This window comes from Aspergillus pseudodeflectus (genome assembly GCF_044049435.1).
Source record: "Aspergillus pseudodeflectus strain CBS 756.74 chromosome Unknown BJX68scaffold_5, whole genome shotgun sequence".
NCBI classification, from domain to species: domain Eukaryota; kingdom Fungi; phylum Ascomycota; class Eurotiomycetes; order Eurotiales; family Aspergillaceae; genus Aspergillus; species Aspergillus pseudodeflectus.
Window position 1 is genome coordinate 667,769 of NW_027263781.1, and position 16,170 is coordinate 683,938.

Sequence of the window (16,170 nt, forward strand, 5' to 3'; positions counted from 1 at the left end):
CCGCCTAGCTAACTAATGAGAAGCCATATTGGCTCACCGCAGAAGTTTTCACGAAAAGCATAGTTCTGCCACTTTTTACTAATAAAGAAGGCGGTATTTCAATTCAGTAAGGTTTCACCCATATTTAATTTTCAAGCTGACCGTGATTTCATGAAATTTCAAAATCTTGAATTTTCAGAGAGGATTCCACACTGAGGTTGTTGTCTGGTTGTCACCGTTTCCTGTGCCTGACAAAGGTGAAGTAGTGTTGAAAAGAACCAATCAGAATTGCTGAGTACTTGATCTCCGCTCCAGCCAGCAAACAATGCAAACACAGAAAAAAGTCACTCGGAGATGCGATGCGATGGATTTCTTGACATTGATCTCGATTACTTTCGGATTTGAACTCCCTCTTCTATAGACACTTCACTGGACTTCTGGAAGAGGCCAGCCTATACATGCCCTTAATTGTCCCCTTAATCCACCATTGACACAGTTCAAGCATCACTCAGTGACAAACAACCACACTTGGACCATGACGGACCTCGCAAAGACTCCCTTTGTCAGGGAGCTTGCATCAAGCGGTATATACACACATACATCCCTTCGATTAATTAAGGACACGCATCTAACAGAGGACTCTAGACAAAAAAATCCGCGACAAAGCCACCGACTCCCTTGCCCTCTTCCTCCGCTCAAAAACCGACCTGTCCCTCCTTGAACTCCTCAAACTCTGGAAAGGTCTTTTTTTCTGTACGTCGCCGCCATTCTTCTCCCATTTAAGAAAACGAAAAGACAAGCAAAAGCCTATTTCTAGTACGTTTGACTGACCGGCATCGCCCAACACAGGCTTCTACCACTCCGACCGCCCCCTCACGCAACAAGCCCTTGCGCGCAACCTCTCGTACTCGCTCGTCCCCTCGCTCCCCCGCTCAACAGTCCACCGGTTCCTGCGCGCATTCTGGATCACCATTGGACGCGAGTTCCACTCGATTGACCGACTCCGTCTGGACAAGTACCTCCTCTTGATCCGTTCATACGTCGGCGTTGCGTTCCAGATTTTCCTCAAGGACAAATCTCCCCTCACTCAAGCGAACGGGGACGCGAGCACAAAGAAGCGGAAGAGGGAGGAATCGGCCAAGGATAAGAAGCGCTCAAAGTCGAAGTCAAAGAACGGCAAACGGAATGCACAGGAGGCCGATGATGAACAAACACAAACAGACGCGCAAACACAGTCCTCAAGCGACGGCAACAGCGACGCCTGGACCGGCCTAAAAACCTACCTCGACATCATATCGGAAGGCCCCCTCAACCCGCTAAACTTCGACCCCAACCAGCCCACCCTCGATGAGAAGAACGGCATCATCCCCATGCCGCACGGCCCCGACGGATTACGCTACCATATCCTAGATCTCTGGATCGACGAGCTGGAAAAGGTTCTCGAGTTCGATGATGAGGGGAAACCCGTTGGCGAGGTTCCGATCGATTTGTTGCTCGCGCCTGTTGAGAGGTTGAAGAAGGAAGGGCTGCATAAGCCTGTTCGGACTAGGGCTGCGGAGACGCTGGGCGATGAGAGGTTGGTGCAGTGGGGGCTTAGAGAGGGGGTTCTTGTGGGTAAGGATAAGGAGGAGGAAGAGAGTAGTGAGGAGGAGTGGGGTGGTTTTGGGGATGATTGATTCTGCGGTTTATTGTAGGGAAGAAAAGTTCCATGGGATACCATATGGTGATTAAGTAGAGTGCATTTTAGGAGTTGTGCTGGCTGTCTTCAAATGTATATAATAGCTTCAGAGTCTCGTCATCCGAATCTGATAGGCTTCAAGGTATCATTTATGGATAAGCTACAAGGCAAAATGAAATTGTAGAGATGTATGTATATACCTCTAGAGACCGCGTCATGAACGAATATACAAGAGCACAACCCGAGTCTAACAAACCCAACCGAACAAGAATAGGAATATAATAACAACCCAACCGAAGCCAGCAGTACTTCATTCAAAAAAGTCGTCCATTTGGGTATCATCACAGGTGAGAGGACGACAGCGGCGGCCAGAGAGAATTGCACGCGTAGGTGTCTATACATAGGAAAGCAGAAGATATTAGGTGTAGGTATCCGCCTGTTTGAACAGGGCTAGATAGGTGGATGGATGGCTTGACTTGGCTTATGGTCGCGGCCCCTGCGCCTCGTAGAGGTGTCCCGACTTTGAGAGTACCGTGCCGAGGCCCTTGTGGATCTCGACCTGGAAGGCTTCGAAGGGGATCTTTTCGCCGTCGACGCTGATAAAGCCTTCCTTTTCTCGGGGCGTAAGTCGAAACGCGAGGGCCTTGCGGATGTCGACTTCGGGCATGTCGAAGAATGCGCCTTCAGGAACGGCGCTCATCATCTTGAGAATTTTGGCGCGGCTCGTCGTCCCGTCGACAGTGACGATGTCCATTAGGCCGTCGTTTGGTACAGATGCTGGGAAGAAGTTCGTGTCTTTTGATACAATGGCCATGTTTCCGGCGAAGAAGTTGCCGATTGTCTCTCCGGGAATGACTGTCCAGTCTTCAGGGAGAGGGTCAAGGACGGTACCGTACTCGAGTTCGGGAAGACTTTTGGGCTCCTCACCACCTGCGTCAGTGGGCCGAACCGGCGGAGAGCTGTTTACGTAGGTGTCGTAATGGTTCTTTATAGCGGTCTTGTCGTCAATCGCCACCTTGATCGCCAGGTCGCACGGGTAGATTGCCTTGTGCATAAGGCGCATGAGGAAGCCGTAGGTAAATCGATGAGCTCCCATCCAACGTATATTGTCCGTTCCCAGATCCGAATCGGCAATGATACCGAATGATTGGGACAAGAATGAGAGCGTGCGGGACCCTCCCTGCGTGACAGACATCAAGTCCATCGGCATCCGCAATCCCTTGACAATAGTCAAAGCCGCAACCGAAACGCTTCCCGTCCCACAAAGGTTCCAAGCCATTGCATTTCCAGAGCCACAAGGTAACATCGCAACCGCCAGCTTGGCCAAAGCCTCCCGCGCGTTCGGCTTCTTTGCAAGACCATTGAACACCTCGTACGGCAGACCATCCCCGGAGCAGCACACAATTGCATCATATGCGTCGATGTCTATTTGCTCCGCGATCTCCGTAGCATGTCCCCCGTGTGTAGTCTCCTGCACGTCCAGCTGGCACTGTGCAGCATCGAAAACCGGTTCCGCATACGTCCGATATAGTCGTGCGGCAGTCCCCTTGCCACCGAACGGGTTGATCAAAACCTTGAGGCGCTTGTACCGCTGTGCGTTACCGTAAGCAAGGGAGAGCAACTTTTTCGACCACGTCTCGACCGTCGCTTTTTCTTCGTCGGCGATCGGATATTGTAGGGCAGTTACGGAGACGTCATTTTTGCCCGCGGGCTCCGCGTAGGTGATGGTCAGGCCAGCTGTGGATACTTTCGTGTCGAGGACATTGTACAGGGAGATTGAATGAGTGACTTTGTTGGCTAGGAGGGGTAGAGAATGTCAGATAAGTTGCTTAGTTGCGTTTCGCAAAGCGAGAAGCGTACTAGGTTTGGGGAGTAAGCCGCAGCATGTACGGTCCGACTTGCGCATGGCGCGCTCGTCTAGAGCACGTGGATTAGCCTAGGGATCATTGCTTATTGAATGATTAACAAACCGACTACCAGGAGGGAATCGCCGCCCAAGGTGAGCGAGACCGATTGTCCCACCATCAAAGTCGAATCATGGCCCAGCAGCCGGAGGTGCGAATCCGACTGTTCGGTGCAAGGACTGCTATTGAAAGCCATTGTGGTCGGCAAAAGGAAAGGACATAGACAAGAAGAAGGACGAAAAGAAAGATGATGAGGATACAATGGGGGTAAGAATATCGAACGAGAGACTGAGAGGAGAATGAGAGGAGAATGAGAAAGCAGGAGGTGGCTGAAGAGCTGACAGCGAGAGACGGAGAGGAAAGTGATCACTAGGGTAAGGCGAGAAATGCGCTGTCTTGGTATCACTCCTCACGTTTCAGCTACTATCAGATATGGTCTCGCATCTCCAGCAATTCCACAAACAAAAATATGGCGGTTATGATGGTTGATGCCATGGCCTCGGTCTATTTTCTGATTTACGCGCCTCCTGGGGGTGCGATCTCCACGCCATCCGTTTGCGCCCAGGGACTTTTGATCTCGACTCTCCCAGCTGCTTCTCGGTTGTATATATGCCTTTTCTACCACGTTGTAAACCAAGCATGAGTAAAGTGGGCATTATTATCGGATACCGGCCTTTTGCTATATATACATATGGACTCATCTGTAAGAGGGGAACTCGTTCCACAGACGAATCGCGGACAGACTCATAAGGATATTATTTCATTTGAAAAGAATCTTTTCTCATCCGGCAACACACAGTAAAGAAAGCATATGATCAAACAGATTCATCCATGAATAGGCTCGCAAGAAGAAAAGAACAGGCAAGTATGTCAATAGTATGATCGTGGAATAAGTAATAGGGTAGTGGTCACTATTCAGATATAGGGGAAGGAAGTTCAATATTCTATTCATGCAGTGGAGGCTTTGAGACCTTTCAAAGAGCCTAAACTCAGGGCAAGGCCTTGAGAACGACTTCTTATCCGGACGAAGCCTGTGATCGGTCCATCTTCTCCTTCCTTTTCGATACTCAGGTTTGCTAGAGCGTCCTCACCTGTGGATATATTAGCATAGATCGTTGGAGAGAGAACTGGGATTGAAAACATACCAAACACGCTACGAGCGTATAGGTTAGCGCTGAGGAACTGGCAGTCGCCCGTGAGCGACCCTTCAGGGGTAAGGCAAGCCATGTTAGTGCTCTCCATGAGCTGCTTGAGGAATTCACGCAGAGTCTTGGCCTTGGAGTTGATGTTAACCTTGTTCTCCCACTCAAACTCGGTCCACATTGTCCGGAATTGGGTTTCGGTGCAGTGAGCCGGCTGGATGTAGTCCATAATGTCGGCGTGAATATCATTGAGGATGACAACGTGAGTTTCCGTCGAGCTGGCGCCGTCGTACACAATGTTGCCGAAGATAACACCGGTATCCGTCGATGACACCTTGACTGTAGCCTGCACATTCAAGAAGTCACGAGGGCCGAGGTTGTGAGTGGATGGCCGCTCTACGACCTTCAGGTCTCCTAACGTGGCGAACTCGACAGACAGATTTTGTAGCGTCTCAAGGGTCTGGTTGACCAAGAGGACGTCCAAGACGATATCGAACTGGTGTACCGTGACATAGGCCTCTGCGTAGACAGCATCTGAGAAACCAGTAAGCTGCACGACGCGGCTGAGTTTCGAGGAGACCGTCTCCACTGTGGAGTCACCTCCTGTCGCTTTAGCAAGGTCCAATTCAATCTCCTCTGCACCTTCCAGGGCAGACTTTTTGGTGAATTGCCGGATTGGGATGGCATCATCGACCTGAACAGCGCTCTTGGCCTTTTCAACAGCCTCCTTGGCTGCTCGCTTCTTGTCCTCGACCTGAACCATGGCACGGAAGGCCTTCCGCGTGTCTTCAAGGAACGTCGTCTCCAATTCCTTCCTCTCAGAGAACTCCGCAAGGGAGCGAACACAAGTCATGATACGGTCCACAGAATCTTCATCGATGGGGGCGGCGACAAATGGTGATTGACCGACACGAATGATCGATATCATGATCAACATAGCTTCGGCACGTAGAGCGTTGGTTCGGGCAGATTCTTCAGAGACCTCAGAATGGCGCATCACCAGTTTTGTTAACGTGGAAGACAGGACAGTCGCCAGGTAGTAATCGCCGTCCAGAATTAACTGGCGCAGAGGAGGCTTCTGAGCGGCCTTGACAGCTTGCAGCCGAGCGGCGGCGGCGGACTGGCTGGTGAGGGCGCTCTCAGTTGCATATGTACCATCCGCAAGCACCTTCGGGGCCGATGACTTAGCATGGCCGTTAATTTGTTCCTTGGCTAGAGTATCTTCCGGTACTTCATCAAGAAGCCGCTGTTCCGAGGCAAGAATGGGGATTTCTCCAAGGCTTGCTCTGATCTTCTTCCAAGCCTCCCGGATATCCTTCTCCTCCAGAGAGTATTCACCAACAACCCATAGAACACCTCGGTAAACCTTTCCTGCCCGGACCTCGCTCAGAGTAGAGACCAGGCGGTCGACGATGGAGGCACGCAGCTTGGGGAATTTCTCGACAACTTCCTTGACGAACGAAATCACATCCACCGCTGAGTTGTTGTTGAAGTCGGCGATAAAGTCCATCAGCAGATCAACAACGCTAGCAGCAATTTCCGAAAACTTGATGGCGCAGTTGTGGATTGATTGAATCAGCAGTTGACGGTATTCGTTGTTCTGTTATGGTGTTAATTCGGTTATGCAAGCAAGGGTTCTGTCAGCCTACCTTCTCATATTGTTCATCGACGGTCTTGGCAAGCTCTTTCTTGAGGAGCATCACAATTTCCTCCACATTCTTGCTGGAGACCATCTCCAAAGCGATGCCAAGGGCCTTTCGTCGAACATCAATATCAGGGCTAGAAAGCACTCGGAGTATTTCCATTGTCAGGTCGTCTAGGACACCCTCGTTGCGAATTCGTAATTGGTCCACCCGGTCAAGGACGATCAGTTTGACGTTGTTATCGGCCTCCTTGATGCTCAACTCGATCAGCTTGCCAGCAGCAGCTTTTACTGCCACGGGGTTGCTTGTGAGTGCTGTAAGGGAAGTGGCAGCTTCGTATACTACAGTACTCGTCGACGCATCTAGCAAATCGAAGATCAACCGCAGATATCTCGCCTACTCGAGTTAGCAGACTGTAATCGCAAGACACCATATCCAGCAACCCACCTTGTTCTGAGAGTTTTGCACCGCATCCTTCCTGATGAACTCAAGCTCTGCAAGTTGAAGTAATTCGTCTGTATTCGGGATGCTGTCGAAAGTGGAAGCCAGGTACTCCAAAGCCTTCTGGTGACTAATGGACATCAGAGCGGCGAATGCATTGCGCTTGCAGGTGCCATCGGATTCTGATTCGAGGAATGCCTGGATAAGTTCTGGTGCATCTGGGATGAGCGATTCAGAATGCTGGAAGATAGATGAGATAGCCCAGACTGCGCTCTTCCTAACATATGCGTGTCGGTGATCGAGACATGAGCGTGCGGACGAAAGGAGAGGTTCGATGAGTTCCGGTTCTCGGAGCTTGCAGAGGAATCGCAGTGTGTTGCCTCGGACGTATTCGTTGGCATGCTGAAGATCGTTGCGGATGCCATTGCTGCATAGTAGACAATCGATCAGAGCTGGTAATTGTTAAACATGACAAGGGAGCAATTCCTTACCACACCAGGATCATCTCCTGCTTGAGCTTGCCATTTGAGTCGTGCTTCGGACAGATCTCATAGTAAAAGTATAAGAGTTTCTTGAGGGGCTTGCTCTTTGACGGCATAACAAAACGGATAATGTGCATCAACAACTGAGGCATTGGGTCTCCATTGAGCATAATCGTAATGATCCTCCTCATTGTCTCCAACTTGGTCTCATCGTTGCCCTTCTCCAACTGCAATTTCAGCTCCTGCAACGAGGGCTGATCAGCAGCATTGTCCATATGGACCAGGCTGTACGCATTTTCCAGAAATGAGGCCATTGTGAACAGTGATTATGACGAAGGGCCGTAGCGGGAGGGTCGAAGAGGAGGAGAGCTTGAGGCGGCCAGTCAGTATGGGGCACCAGGTGTTGTTTTGGCGGATCAGGGAGAGGGATGGCTGCGAGGACGAGGGGCCGGAACGTACCAGGAAAGCACTCCCCGGGAAGATGCAGCAGGTAGAAGACAATAGACTCGAGCAATTCAACTCCCCACGCCTACCAATAATTCATCCGCGCAAAGGTTGGCAGTATCGAGGCTTCGTCAACTAAGATGATCAACCTGGCCATTTGCGCGGGCGGGCAAGCTGTCCGGAGTGTGTGGATGACTAAGCCCCGCCTGGACCAACCCACCGGGAGTGATCAAGGGCCCCGGACTTGATTTCTCGCCGCAAGTTCTCTTCACCGCGGCATTATCTCGTCAACTCTCGAAAAATGTCGAGTCAAAACGAAACATTTTATCTCCGCTACTAGTAAGGCGATCTGTGTTAGCCCAGATGTCCTTCGCAGCTGACGCTCCCGCAGCTCAGGTCACTCTGGGCGGTTCGGGCATGAGTTTCTAGGTGAGTTCGATCTACGACCTTCTACTTCGTGACCCACGCTCATTGGGATAGAATTCGACTTCCGTACCCTCGGCGACGGCCGCAGCGCTGCGGTTCGGTACGCGAACAATTCCAACTACCGCAACGACTCCCTCATCCGTAAAGAGAGTGAGTGATGGACGAATCCATGGTGTTTTGAATGATGCTGATGGGTGTCTGGATAGTGTGCGTGAGCTCGGCGATGATCCAGGAAGTTAAGCGCATCATCAAGAACAGCGAGATCTTGAAGTACGCCAATACCGCATCATGCATGGCCTGAATGTTGTCTGACATGCGAATAGGGAAGATGATTCGAAATGGCCCCAGAAGAACAAGGACGGCCGGCAGGAGCTGGAGATCCGGCTGGGAAATGAGCATATCTCGTTTGAGGTGCGTCCGTACCTTACTATCCGGCTCAACTCTTTACTCACAATGTGCAGACCGCGAAAATCGGATCTCTGGTGGATGTGACAGAATCAGCAGACCCAGAGGGTCTTCGGGTGTTCTACTACCTCGTACAGGATTTGAAGGCGCTCATTTTCTCCCTGATATCTCTTCACTTCAAGGTAAGTGTGGTCGTGGTCGTGCAATGGTTGCCGAGGTTTGTTCTGACTTTGCTTCTCCATGTAGATCAAGCCGATCTGAACGGATATAAAATGACTTACTGCTTTCTCTATTTATTTCTGGTTACGCAGGGTGCAATATCGGGTGTCGGAGTATGTGCGGCATTGGTGACGCAATCCATCTCGGGACAATTGTAGTGGAATACCCATAATGACGGCCAAGAGCTATGAAGAAGATACACAATCTAAGCCTAAGACTAAACTATTTATATCGACTCGGTAGTTGCACGTTGCACGGGGTCATACGAGGCCAACGTTTTGATGCCTGGTTTGCCTGGTTTGCCTCCCCCGCAGCTCGCCTGACCAAAGCGGCCAGAGCAGCCTATCCTCATTAGGAAGGGAGAGGCCTGCGCTCTCAATCCAAGCAACACTCTACGTGACTTCAATTCGCACGACTGCGTTTACTGCGGCTAATCTGCTCTTCCTTCAGACCCGAGGCCCCCCCTCTCTCTCTGTCTGTCTCTCTTCTTCTCCCTCACCTTGCTCCGTTTATAGTCCTTCTTGTACGCTTTGTCGGCCGTTCACTCGCCCGCCCTCGCTCGCCACCCATCTTGCAACTGAGTTGGATCCGATGTCATTCCCTAATTAACTCGTCTCAATGCCGACCCCGAGTGACAGCACACCTCGCTTGATTGCCGCATCGATCACCCAAGATATCACCCGTGCGACCTGTCCGCCCGAGCCAGAACGATTGCCAGCTTGGAGAGAGCCGCTGGAGTCGTCCTCTCTGACCGAGAGTGACACTACTCTTGACCATGCTCTTTCACCGGGTGTGGCATCGCCACAGCCCGAACTGATGCCGTCGGAGGATGCGACCGTTCGTGCGGACTCGGAAACGTTGAGGTCTGAGCCGGAATCTAGTGCTTCTCCGAGTAGTATGTCCAGATCCGACGAGGAACCTCCGGTGAGAAGAATGAGCCCAGCCAGACCATTGTCGCGCTCTTCTACCTCGACAGTGACCTCATCGCCTACAACCGGCTCACTTTTGAACTATGAGTTCTCGAATATTCGTGTATGTTGACATGCGGAAGTATTTAGGTGAACCCAACTAACATTCCTAGCTTCTTCCCAATTATACTTCGTCATTCCTGCGACCGGGAAGTAAGTTTACTGGCACTCAACAGTCGGATCGCCAGGTATATAATGTCGACGTGGAAATCAAGCATGTGGACATGGCTGAATCCTACCTTTGCGGTTACCTTCGCATCCAAGGTCAGTGGCTGACACTCGTTCAGTATGCTAGGGACTGTCTCTAACCTCTCTTCTCGTGCAGGCCTCACTGAGGACCATCCTACTCTGACGACTTTCTTTGAAGGCGAGATCATTGGTACGAAGCACACCTTCAAGACTAAGAATGAATCATGGGGTGCGTCAGAGAAGACCGACATGCATCACTGGGCCAGATTTCCCGCTTGGCGACCTCTCGCCAAACAAGCAAAACGACCTGATTTTACGTATTGGGATTTCGCTGAACGCGACCACATATTCATGCGCTGGAAGGAGCATTTTCTTGTTCCAGACCACCGCGTACGGACAATTTCCGGTGCGAGCTTTGAGGGCTTCTACTATATCTGCTTCAACCAAGTTGAGGGTACTGTGTCCGGCATCTATTTCCATGCTAAAAGCGAGAAGTAAGTTTACATCACTACGGTCGTCATGAGCGAAGGGACTGACCCATTCTCTGAAGATACCAGCAGTTAGACCTTAGACATGTTGAGAATCATGGCTGTACACCTGCCATGGAGTTCCGTTGATCTCTGACTATCGGCCGAGATCATGTACAGTGATCAGAATTGCGTCCTCTTTTGTGCCGCCTCTTTTGACTTCTTTTCACTGTCGTTTATAATCGTCCTTTTCCCTCGACTCCTTCGAACTCGCACCCACACTACTGGCGCCAGTCCGAGTCACACGTCGTATTTCTCCTTCGGTATACTGCTCTCTTCTACTGGCCGGTTGAACCATTATCCTGATGATTTCTTTTTCAATTGGCGTTATATTGGTTATCATGGCCCTCTTTCCATCTTATGGCTACTCATTCTCTTTTCTATTCCTTCGCAACGGTCATCCTCGGTTACAATTTCTCTGCTCTCGACATCATTATTCCCCTTTCTTTGCCAGGTAATTGGGTTCCTCGGTTTCAGCAGCGACGTCTCAATGATCAGTTTACTTACTCTTCTTTCCTTCTCCTGTCGTGTTGTGTTTCGTCCGGTGTCTATGCATGCATACACGCCATTCATCAAATTCATCCTCTTCAAACCAACAGCCTCGGTACATATACCAACCATCCACCCGAATTGCAGGCTATTCGGGTAGCACCTTGAACTCTACTACTTTTTTTGTTCCGTGACCTTACTTTTACCTCACTTTTCTTCTCTTCGTTAACGATTCGACGCTATAAAATCTTCATTTCTTGCGTTTCCGCTTCGGCCATCGCAACGGTGCTCTGCAGAATCTGACTTCTGATACTTCCTCCTTCTTAAACCCTAAACCTGCCTGCTTTACAGGTGCTCGTCAATCCGTACACAACTAAACGCTTCCATCCCTAAGACAAAGGGCAGAAGACAAAACGATAATAGACTGAGACCCAGAACGGAAGTGTAATTTTGCATGGGACACAGATTATAGATCCGGATATACTCCGTACTTAGATTTTGATCCGTTTACATAAATATTACTAACAATGTGCCAATTCTCCTTGGCACTTTGCTCGATTGATGTCAGATAGGATTTATGTTGATTCCATGCAGTAAATACAGCGGCTCCCAAAACCAAAATGACCAAAGCAAAAGAGAGAACGCAGTAAGAGTACATATGATGAAATGCAACTTGCTAGCCTTCGTGTGCGCGGTCTTTAGTATAATAAGCAAAGTAGGAGAAACAAAAAAAAAAGAAAGACGAAGGGGAAAAGAAGAATGTTGTGAGGAAGGAAGTAGATATGAAGAGAGGAAGAGAGGGGGTATCAAATGCATTTGTAGATAAATTTTGGAGCCGAGGGTCGAGATGAGGAGGTTGCGTGGCGGTGGAGGAGAAAGGGAGGTTTGTTTGAGGATACAGAGATCCCTCGCGTACTCGGGATGGTGATGGCGAGGAGGAAGGGTAAGAGAAGAGAATAGATAGGTCACGGCGGATTACATGTAGGCCGAGCCATGCCGACTCCCCGAGGAACTGCTCAGACTGCCACTATGGTCACTAGTCGGTGTAGGCGCATCAAGGACAACTTGCTGCCGAATGGAAACAATCCACTCATGCTGGAGCAATTCAGCGGCAGTCGGGCGCTTGAGCGGATCGCACTCGAAGCACCGACGGAGGAAGTCGATACCTAGATCGCTGAGCTGATCGCGAGAGGGGAGCTGGGGCTGGTTGCCCTGCGCGATGTTGTACATGATGGCCCACTCGTTGTCGAGGCTGGACCAGGGTCGACGGCCCGTGGCCATTTCCAGGATGACGCAGCCCAGGGACCAGATATCGACGGCGCCCTGGCGGTGGACGAGCTTGCCTGTGTCGCCGCGGATGACTTCGGGGGACATGTACATTGGTGTTCCGGTCATGGTCTTCTGGTTCTTGCCCCGGTTCGGTGCGATTTGGGTGTCCTTCGGCATCATGGGTTCCTTGTGTCCGCCGCCGCCGTTGAGGGCCTCTGTAGGTAGGAGTGTTTTGCCCTGGCGGGCGATGATCTTGGCTGCGCCGAAATCGACGTACTTGATGATGCCGTTGTGGTCGAGGAGGATGTTCTCGGGTTTGATGTCTCGGTGGATGATGCTGGACTGGTGAAGATAGGCTAGACCTTCCAGGAGCTGGAGAGCATAGACCATAATCACTGTCTCGTCCTCAACACGGCCGTGCTCTAGCAAGCTCGCAAGAGAGCCGCCGGAGCAGTACTCCATGAAGATGTAGACCTTGTCGCGATGAACCTCAATGCCATGGTACGAGACAATGTTGGGGTGATCCAAAACTTCCAGAACACCCATCTCATCGCGGATCTGCTGAGCAATCTTGGGAATAAGCTGAGGATCCTGTAACCGGATTTCTTTAACTGCCATAAGGTAGTTACTGTCCAGGTTGATGGCAGCGTAGACGGAACCGAATGTGCCACCTCCGATGTATTGACCCTGTTGCCAGCGTAGGGTGACATTCGTCGCTGATGAGGACAGGACCGCAAGAGACCTGTCGGCCTCGTTCGAGCCCTCCAAAACCCTACCTAGGGCTTGGCGTTTAGCATCCGCCTCGACTCTAATTTCCTCGATGCTAGCCAACTGAGCGATACGCTGCTCGCGTACCAGCCTTGCCGCCTCATCATCAGTCAAGATGCGTCCAGCACCGATCTTCCAAGAACCCGAGCGCTCCTCCAAGCGCTGCTTCTCCGCCTGGGCGGCTCGCGAAGATCGCGCACCCATAATGTCAAAGTGCGAGATAAGGAGGGACATGCACCCTGCTACCTTTTGTCGCAGACGCGCAAACTGTCCGTCGTCCATTGAGAGAAGATGCCTGCTGGACGTTATGGCCATGGCGAATTCTAGGGCAGCTACTGCCCACTTGAAGGTCTTTCGGTCAGCGGCATCACAGTCGTCGCAGACGAAGGCAACCCATTCAAGCGAAAGTTCTGCCAATCTTGCACTGTTCATTGCCCGCCGGTTAGGGTCAACATTCGATGACCGTTTACCGAACTCTGTGGCGAAGGCATAGCAGGCTTGAATAAGCTCAGTGTTGTCCACACCTTTCTCCTTTAGCTGGTTTCTGATGATGGCGACACTGTCCATAATGGTCATGGACAGCTTGAACGAGATCTTTTTGATCCTGTTGAGCTCGGCATTTACCCGACTGAGATTTGCGCGCTGCTCAATAGCCATATCGAGTTGAATCCCGGTGGCTTGAGCCAATTCGATCCTCGCATTTGAGAGGCGCTGTTGGGACCCCTCAACGATAAGGCGAAGCTTTCCCAATCGCACGTCGGTCGGTTGCTCAACAAGTTCAACCTGCATCTCCTTACCAGCCCATGACAATGGCTTTTCCGGGCGAACAGCCAGGACATAGTGCACCTGTGACGGGTCCTTCCCGGGTTCTTCCTCACGGAATGAGGTTCCCAAAATCGCGGCAATCTCATCAGGACAGTTCCACAGCGCACGGTGAGCGAAGAGGTAGACGCCCTTCTGGCCAACCGAAGCGTTGGACTTGATGAGGAAGTGGTCGGACACAAACAACGCCTCGAAGAAGTCCCAGGAGATATCAGCTGGAAGATTGTATTCCGAGGCATTCTCGAACAGTTGGCGCAGAAATCGAGAGAATCGATAAAGCTTTCGTTGACGAATTCGAGTAGAATCGAGAACGCCCTTGAACCGCTTATCTAACTCAACCGGATCCTCATCTTCTCGGATATGCAGTTCTCGCTCGAAATGAATAAGCAAGCGGTGGATAGCTCTGGCGGTCAACACACTGGAATACGTTAGCTGATGACCGCAAGCCGTTCATAACAGGGGTGGGGTGTACCTAAACTGCTCTGCCACTTCAATATCGCCACCCTCGAGCTGACGGCCAACTTCGTTACAGAAACCCCATTCCTGTTCCAGGATTTCGGCCTCCTTGAAGGTGTTTTTATTCGCCTGCAGTTTCCAGTTCAATAGTCGGAAGTAGTACCTCATGGCGTCTAGTACAACCGAATCGAAGCTTTCGTCAATGCACGGAGGCAAATCCCAGCCTGGCTCTGGTCGAGCGATATCAAGATACCGTTGCTTGATATCGACAGCAGCTCTCATCATGATCTGGAATTGTGAAATCATTTGGTCGACCAGGATGGGAGACTGCTGTGCCGGATCTCTCATGTTCTTGGCGTAGGACAATCGGACACGGATGATTTCTTGAATAAGACGGGAAGAAAAGTTAATCAAGACAAGCAGTTCTTCAATATATGGCGGCAGATGTCGATTGGCAAAAGCGCTAGCGTTTTCGATCAATGTGCTCTTCGCTTTCTGAATTACGGCCCCGATGCCGTTTAGCATGTTGTGTTCTCCCTGAAGTGTCTTGAGCCCGTCCTCTTTCATGATACGATCAAGAAAAGAAGCTTCGTCGGAGAGATCGCTCCTAGTGAGCTTGACTCCGGGTTTGGCGAAATCAAGCTCATCATTGCCAACCCATTTTTGCAAAATGGCAAGCTCGGTGTTGATAAGAACGGTGGTGTTGTGCCAAGCGAAAATGGCATCGCGACTAGAGCAGTACTCATCCGATGCGACACGGGGATGTGCAGTCTCAAGTTCCTTTTGTGTCGGATACAAAGACTCACATCTTTCAATCTGCTCCACGGTATCCTCAACCTGTTTGATCGGTGATTTGCCAATCTCCGTTTCGCCTTTGATCTCAAACTTGATGATATCCTCAATAACCGACCCTAGGTTGGATCTCGCTTCCTCAATAAGTTTCCGCTGCAGAGCGACACTCCGACCACATGTCTTGGCGCGCACACCGAGCCATATTGCATGGTTCTGTGCCGCCGACCTGTGCGATTCCGTGGAGCCAAGCAACCGCTGCTTCTCTTGTTTGACAACATCACCCTTGAGGACGGAAGCCAACATAGAATGCCACTCCAGTCGTTCCTGGTTCTTCGGGTTCTTGAGCTCTTCAATTGTGGGCTGGTTATCATCCGTAAGAAATAGTTGAATATCCGGGTCGTAGGCATCATCTTCAAACGGCACCTCAGAGGACGGCGAAGGATCTTCGATTTCGGAGTCGCTGGCATTCAGCCGATTGTCTTCGAAGCGGCTGTACCATCCCTGCGGATCTTCGCGGATGCGTTGGACATACGCTTTCTCCTGTGCTCGGTATTGGGCATTGGGATCTCGTCGTGGCGTGCGTTTTGCGGAAGAGGATCGCTGACGGTCTTCTTGGAAGCTGATAAACGGAGCAGGTCGTCGCTGCGGTGCATATGTGTTTGACGGGGTCCTGGCGGGGCCCGAGGGGCGTTGCAATCGAAGATCCCGCTCAACGCCCGGCGGGACTTCGACGCTTGGTGAAGCCACTTTGTCCAAAGCTGAGGCGCCGAGACTGGCGCCGCGAGGACGAGTAGGTGTGACGCTTGCCCAGGAGCTGAAGGCAGAGTGAGTTGGGGGAGGTGAGGAGGCGACGTTGGCAGCCGGGGCGACTTGAGGTTCGAAGTTCTCGGGGATCATTGGGCCCGACCGGACGATGTACGGTGGCTGTAGGAGCTCGTCAGAGCCGGAGCTGTCAGAGTCCGGATTGCCCATGTCAGCATGCTCCAGGAGCTGATATTCATGGACCGGTTGGGGGTCCATCGTAGGGTGGATTGAGCTATGGACACAGATGGTGTCTTGGGGAAAACGGAGTTGGCGGCGAGCCTCCGGCCGAGTAGCTGGAGGCATGTGGCGGTGCATCTCCGCAC

General features: G+C 51.3%; 6 protein-coding genes across 6 annotated transcripts; 3 read left to right on the top strand and 3 right to left on the bottom strand.

The window, feature by feature from the left end:
- Positions 1-300: 300 nt before the first annotated feature.
- Positions 301-1,805, top strand: BJX68DRAFT_228315 (ribosomal RNA processing 1 family protein). Its single transcript, XM_071038835.1, has 3 exons — positions 301-563; positions 625-732; positions 829-1,805. Exons 1-3 carry the CDS (start codon positions 515-517, stop codon positions 1,653-1,655), a joined length of 984 nt encoding a protein of 327 aa, XP_070903461.1. The 5' UTR covers positions 301-514; the 3' UTR covers positions 1,656-1,805.
- An 18-nt stretch (positions 1,806-1,823) lies between these two features.
- BJX68DRAFT_228319 (putative sphingosine kinase (SphK)) lies at positions 1,824-4,044 on the bottom strand. The gene is made up of 3 exons (XM_071038836.1): positions 3,628-4,044; positions 3,518-3,574; positions 1,824-3,454 (listed from the first exon to the last, which is right to left on the bottom strand). Exons 1-3 carry the CDS (start codon positions 3,755-3,757, stop codon positions 2,139-2,141), a joined length of 1,503 nt encoding a protein of 500 aa, XP_070903462.1. The 5' UTR covers positions 3,758-4,044; the 3' UTR covers positions 1,824-2,138.
- Positions 4,045-4,198: 154 nt separating this feature from the next.
- BJX68DRAFT_228321 (coatomer subunit beta) lies at positions 4,199-7,849 on the bottom strand. The gene is made up of 5 exons (XM_071038837.1): positions 7,279-7,849; positions 6,794-7,214; positions 6,353-6,742; positions 4,707-6,303; positions 4,199-4,652 (listed from the first exon to the last, which is right to left on the bottom strand). The coding sequence occupies exons 1-5, from the start codon at positions 7,581-7,583 to the stop codon at positions 4,510-4,512; spliced, it is 2,856 nt and encodes a 951-aa protein (XP_070903463.1). The 5' UTR covers positions 7,584-7,849; the 3' UTR covers positions 4,199-4,509.
- Position 7,850: 1 nt separating this feature from the next.
- Positions 7,851-9,084, top strand: BJX68DRAFT_228324 (mago nashi family protein). Its single transcript, XM_071038838.1, has 7 exons — positions 7,851-8,052; positions 8,105-8,142; positions 8,194-8,289; positions 8,346-8,409; positions 8,463-8,550; positions 8,601-8,726; positions 8,791-9,084. The coding sequence occupies exons 1-7, from the start codon at positions 8,015-8,017 to the stop codon at positions 8,803-8,805; spliced, it is 465 nt and encodes a 154-aa protein (XP_070903464.1). The 5' UTR covers positions 7,851-8,014; the 3' UTR covers positions 8,806-9,084.
- A 43-nt stretch (positions 9,085-9,127) lies between these two features.
- BJX68DRAFT_228327 (GID4/VID24 family protein) lies at positions 9,128-11,257 on the top strand. Its single transcript, XM_071038839.1, has 4 exons — positions 9,128-9,795; positions 9,845-9,995; positions 10,057-10,414; positions 10,471-11,257. Exons 1-4 carry the CDS (start codon positions 9,382-9,384, stop codon positions 10,535-10,537), a joined length of 990 nt encoding a protein of 329 aa, XP_070903465.1. The 5' UTR covers positions 9,128-9,381; the 3' UTR covers positions 10,538-11,257.
- A 241-nt stretch (positions 11,258-11,498) lies between these two features.
- Positions 11,499-16,092, bottom strand: sskB (putative MAP kinase kinase kinase SskB). Its single transcript, XM_071038840.1, has 2 exons — positions 14,268-16,092; positions 11,499-14,213 (listed from the first exon to the last, which is right to left on the bottom strand). Exons 1-2 carry the CDS (start codon positions 16,061-16,063, stop codon positions 11,912-11,914), a joined length of 4,098 nt encoding a protein of 1,365 aa, XP_070903466.1. The 5' UTR covers positions 16,064-16,092; the 3' UTR covers positions 11,499-11,911.
- Positions 16,093-16,170: the final 78 nt, after the last annotated feature.

Bases quoted from the DNA above. Each gene is read 5' to 3' on its own strand.
- BJX68DRAFT_228315 (XM_071038835.1), top strand. From the start codon at position 515: ATGACGGACCTCGCAAAGACTCCCTTTGTCAGGGAGCTTGCATCAAGC. The intron at 564-624 runs GTATATACACAC...AGAGGACTCTAG, and splicing joins CAGGGAGCTTGCATCAAGCG to ACAAAAAAATCCGCGACAAA. The intron at 733-828 runs GTACGTCGCCGC...CGCCCAACACAG, and splicing joins CTGGAAAGGTCTTTTTTTCT to GCTTCTACCACTCCGACCGC.
- BJX68DRAFT_228319 (XM_071038836.1), bottom strand. From the start codon at position 3,757: ATGGCTTTCAATAGCAGTCCTTGCACCGAACAGTCGGATTCGCACCTC. The intron at 3,575-3,627 runs GTTTGTTAATCA...CACGTGCTCTAG, and splicing joins CGATTCCCTCCTGGTAGTCG to ACGAGCGCGCCATGCGCAAG. The intron at 3,455-3,517 runs GTACGCTTCTCG...TACCCCTCCTAG, and splicing joins CGGCTTACTCCCCAAACCTA to CCAACAAAGTCACTCATTCA.
- BJX68DRAFT_228321 (XM_071038837.1), bottom strand. From the start codon at position 7,583: ATGGCCTCATTTCTGGAAAATGCGTACAGCCTGGTCCATATGGACAAT. The intron at 6,743-6,793 runs GTGGGTTGCTGG...TAACTCGAGTAG, and splicing joins TGCAAAACTCTCAGAACAAG to GCGAGATATCTGCGGTTGAT. The intron at 4,653-4,706 runs GTATGTTTTCAA...ATATATCCACAG, and splicing joins ATACGCTCGTAGCGTGTTTG to GTGAGGACGCTCTAGCAAAC.
- BJX68DRAFT_228324 (XM_071038838.1), top strand. From the start codon at position 8,015: ATGTCGAGTCAAAACGAAACATTTTATCTCCGCTACTA. The intron at 8,290-8,345 runs GTGAGTGATGGA...GTGTCTGGATAG, and splicing joins CTCCCTCATCCGTAAAGAGA to TGTGCGTGAGCTCGGCGATG. The intron at 8,410-8,462 runs GTACGCCAATAC...ACATGCGAATAG, and splicing joins AAGAACAGCGAGATCTTGAA to GGAAGATGATTCGAAATGGC.
- BJX68DRAFT_228327 (XM_071038839.1), top strand. From the start codon at position 9,382: ATGCCGACCCCGAGTGACAGCACACCTCGCTTGATTGCCGCATCGATC. The intron at 9,796-9,844 runs GTATGTTGACAT...TAACATTCCTAG, and splicing joins ATGAGTTCTCGAATATTCGT to CTTCTTCCCAATTATACTTC. The intron at 9,996-10,056 runs GTCAGTGGCTGA...CTTCTCGTGCAG, and splicing joins CGGTTACCTTCGCATCCAAG to GCCTCACTGAGGACCATCCT.
- sskB (XM_071038840.1), bottom strand. From the start codon at position 16,063: ATGGACCCCCAACCGGTCCATGAATATCAGCTCCTGGAGCATGCTGAC. The intron at 14,214-14,267 runs GTACACCCCACC...AACGTATTCCAG, and splicing joins GAAGTGGCAGAGCAGTTTAG to TGTGTTGACCGCCAGAGCTA.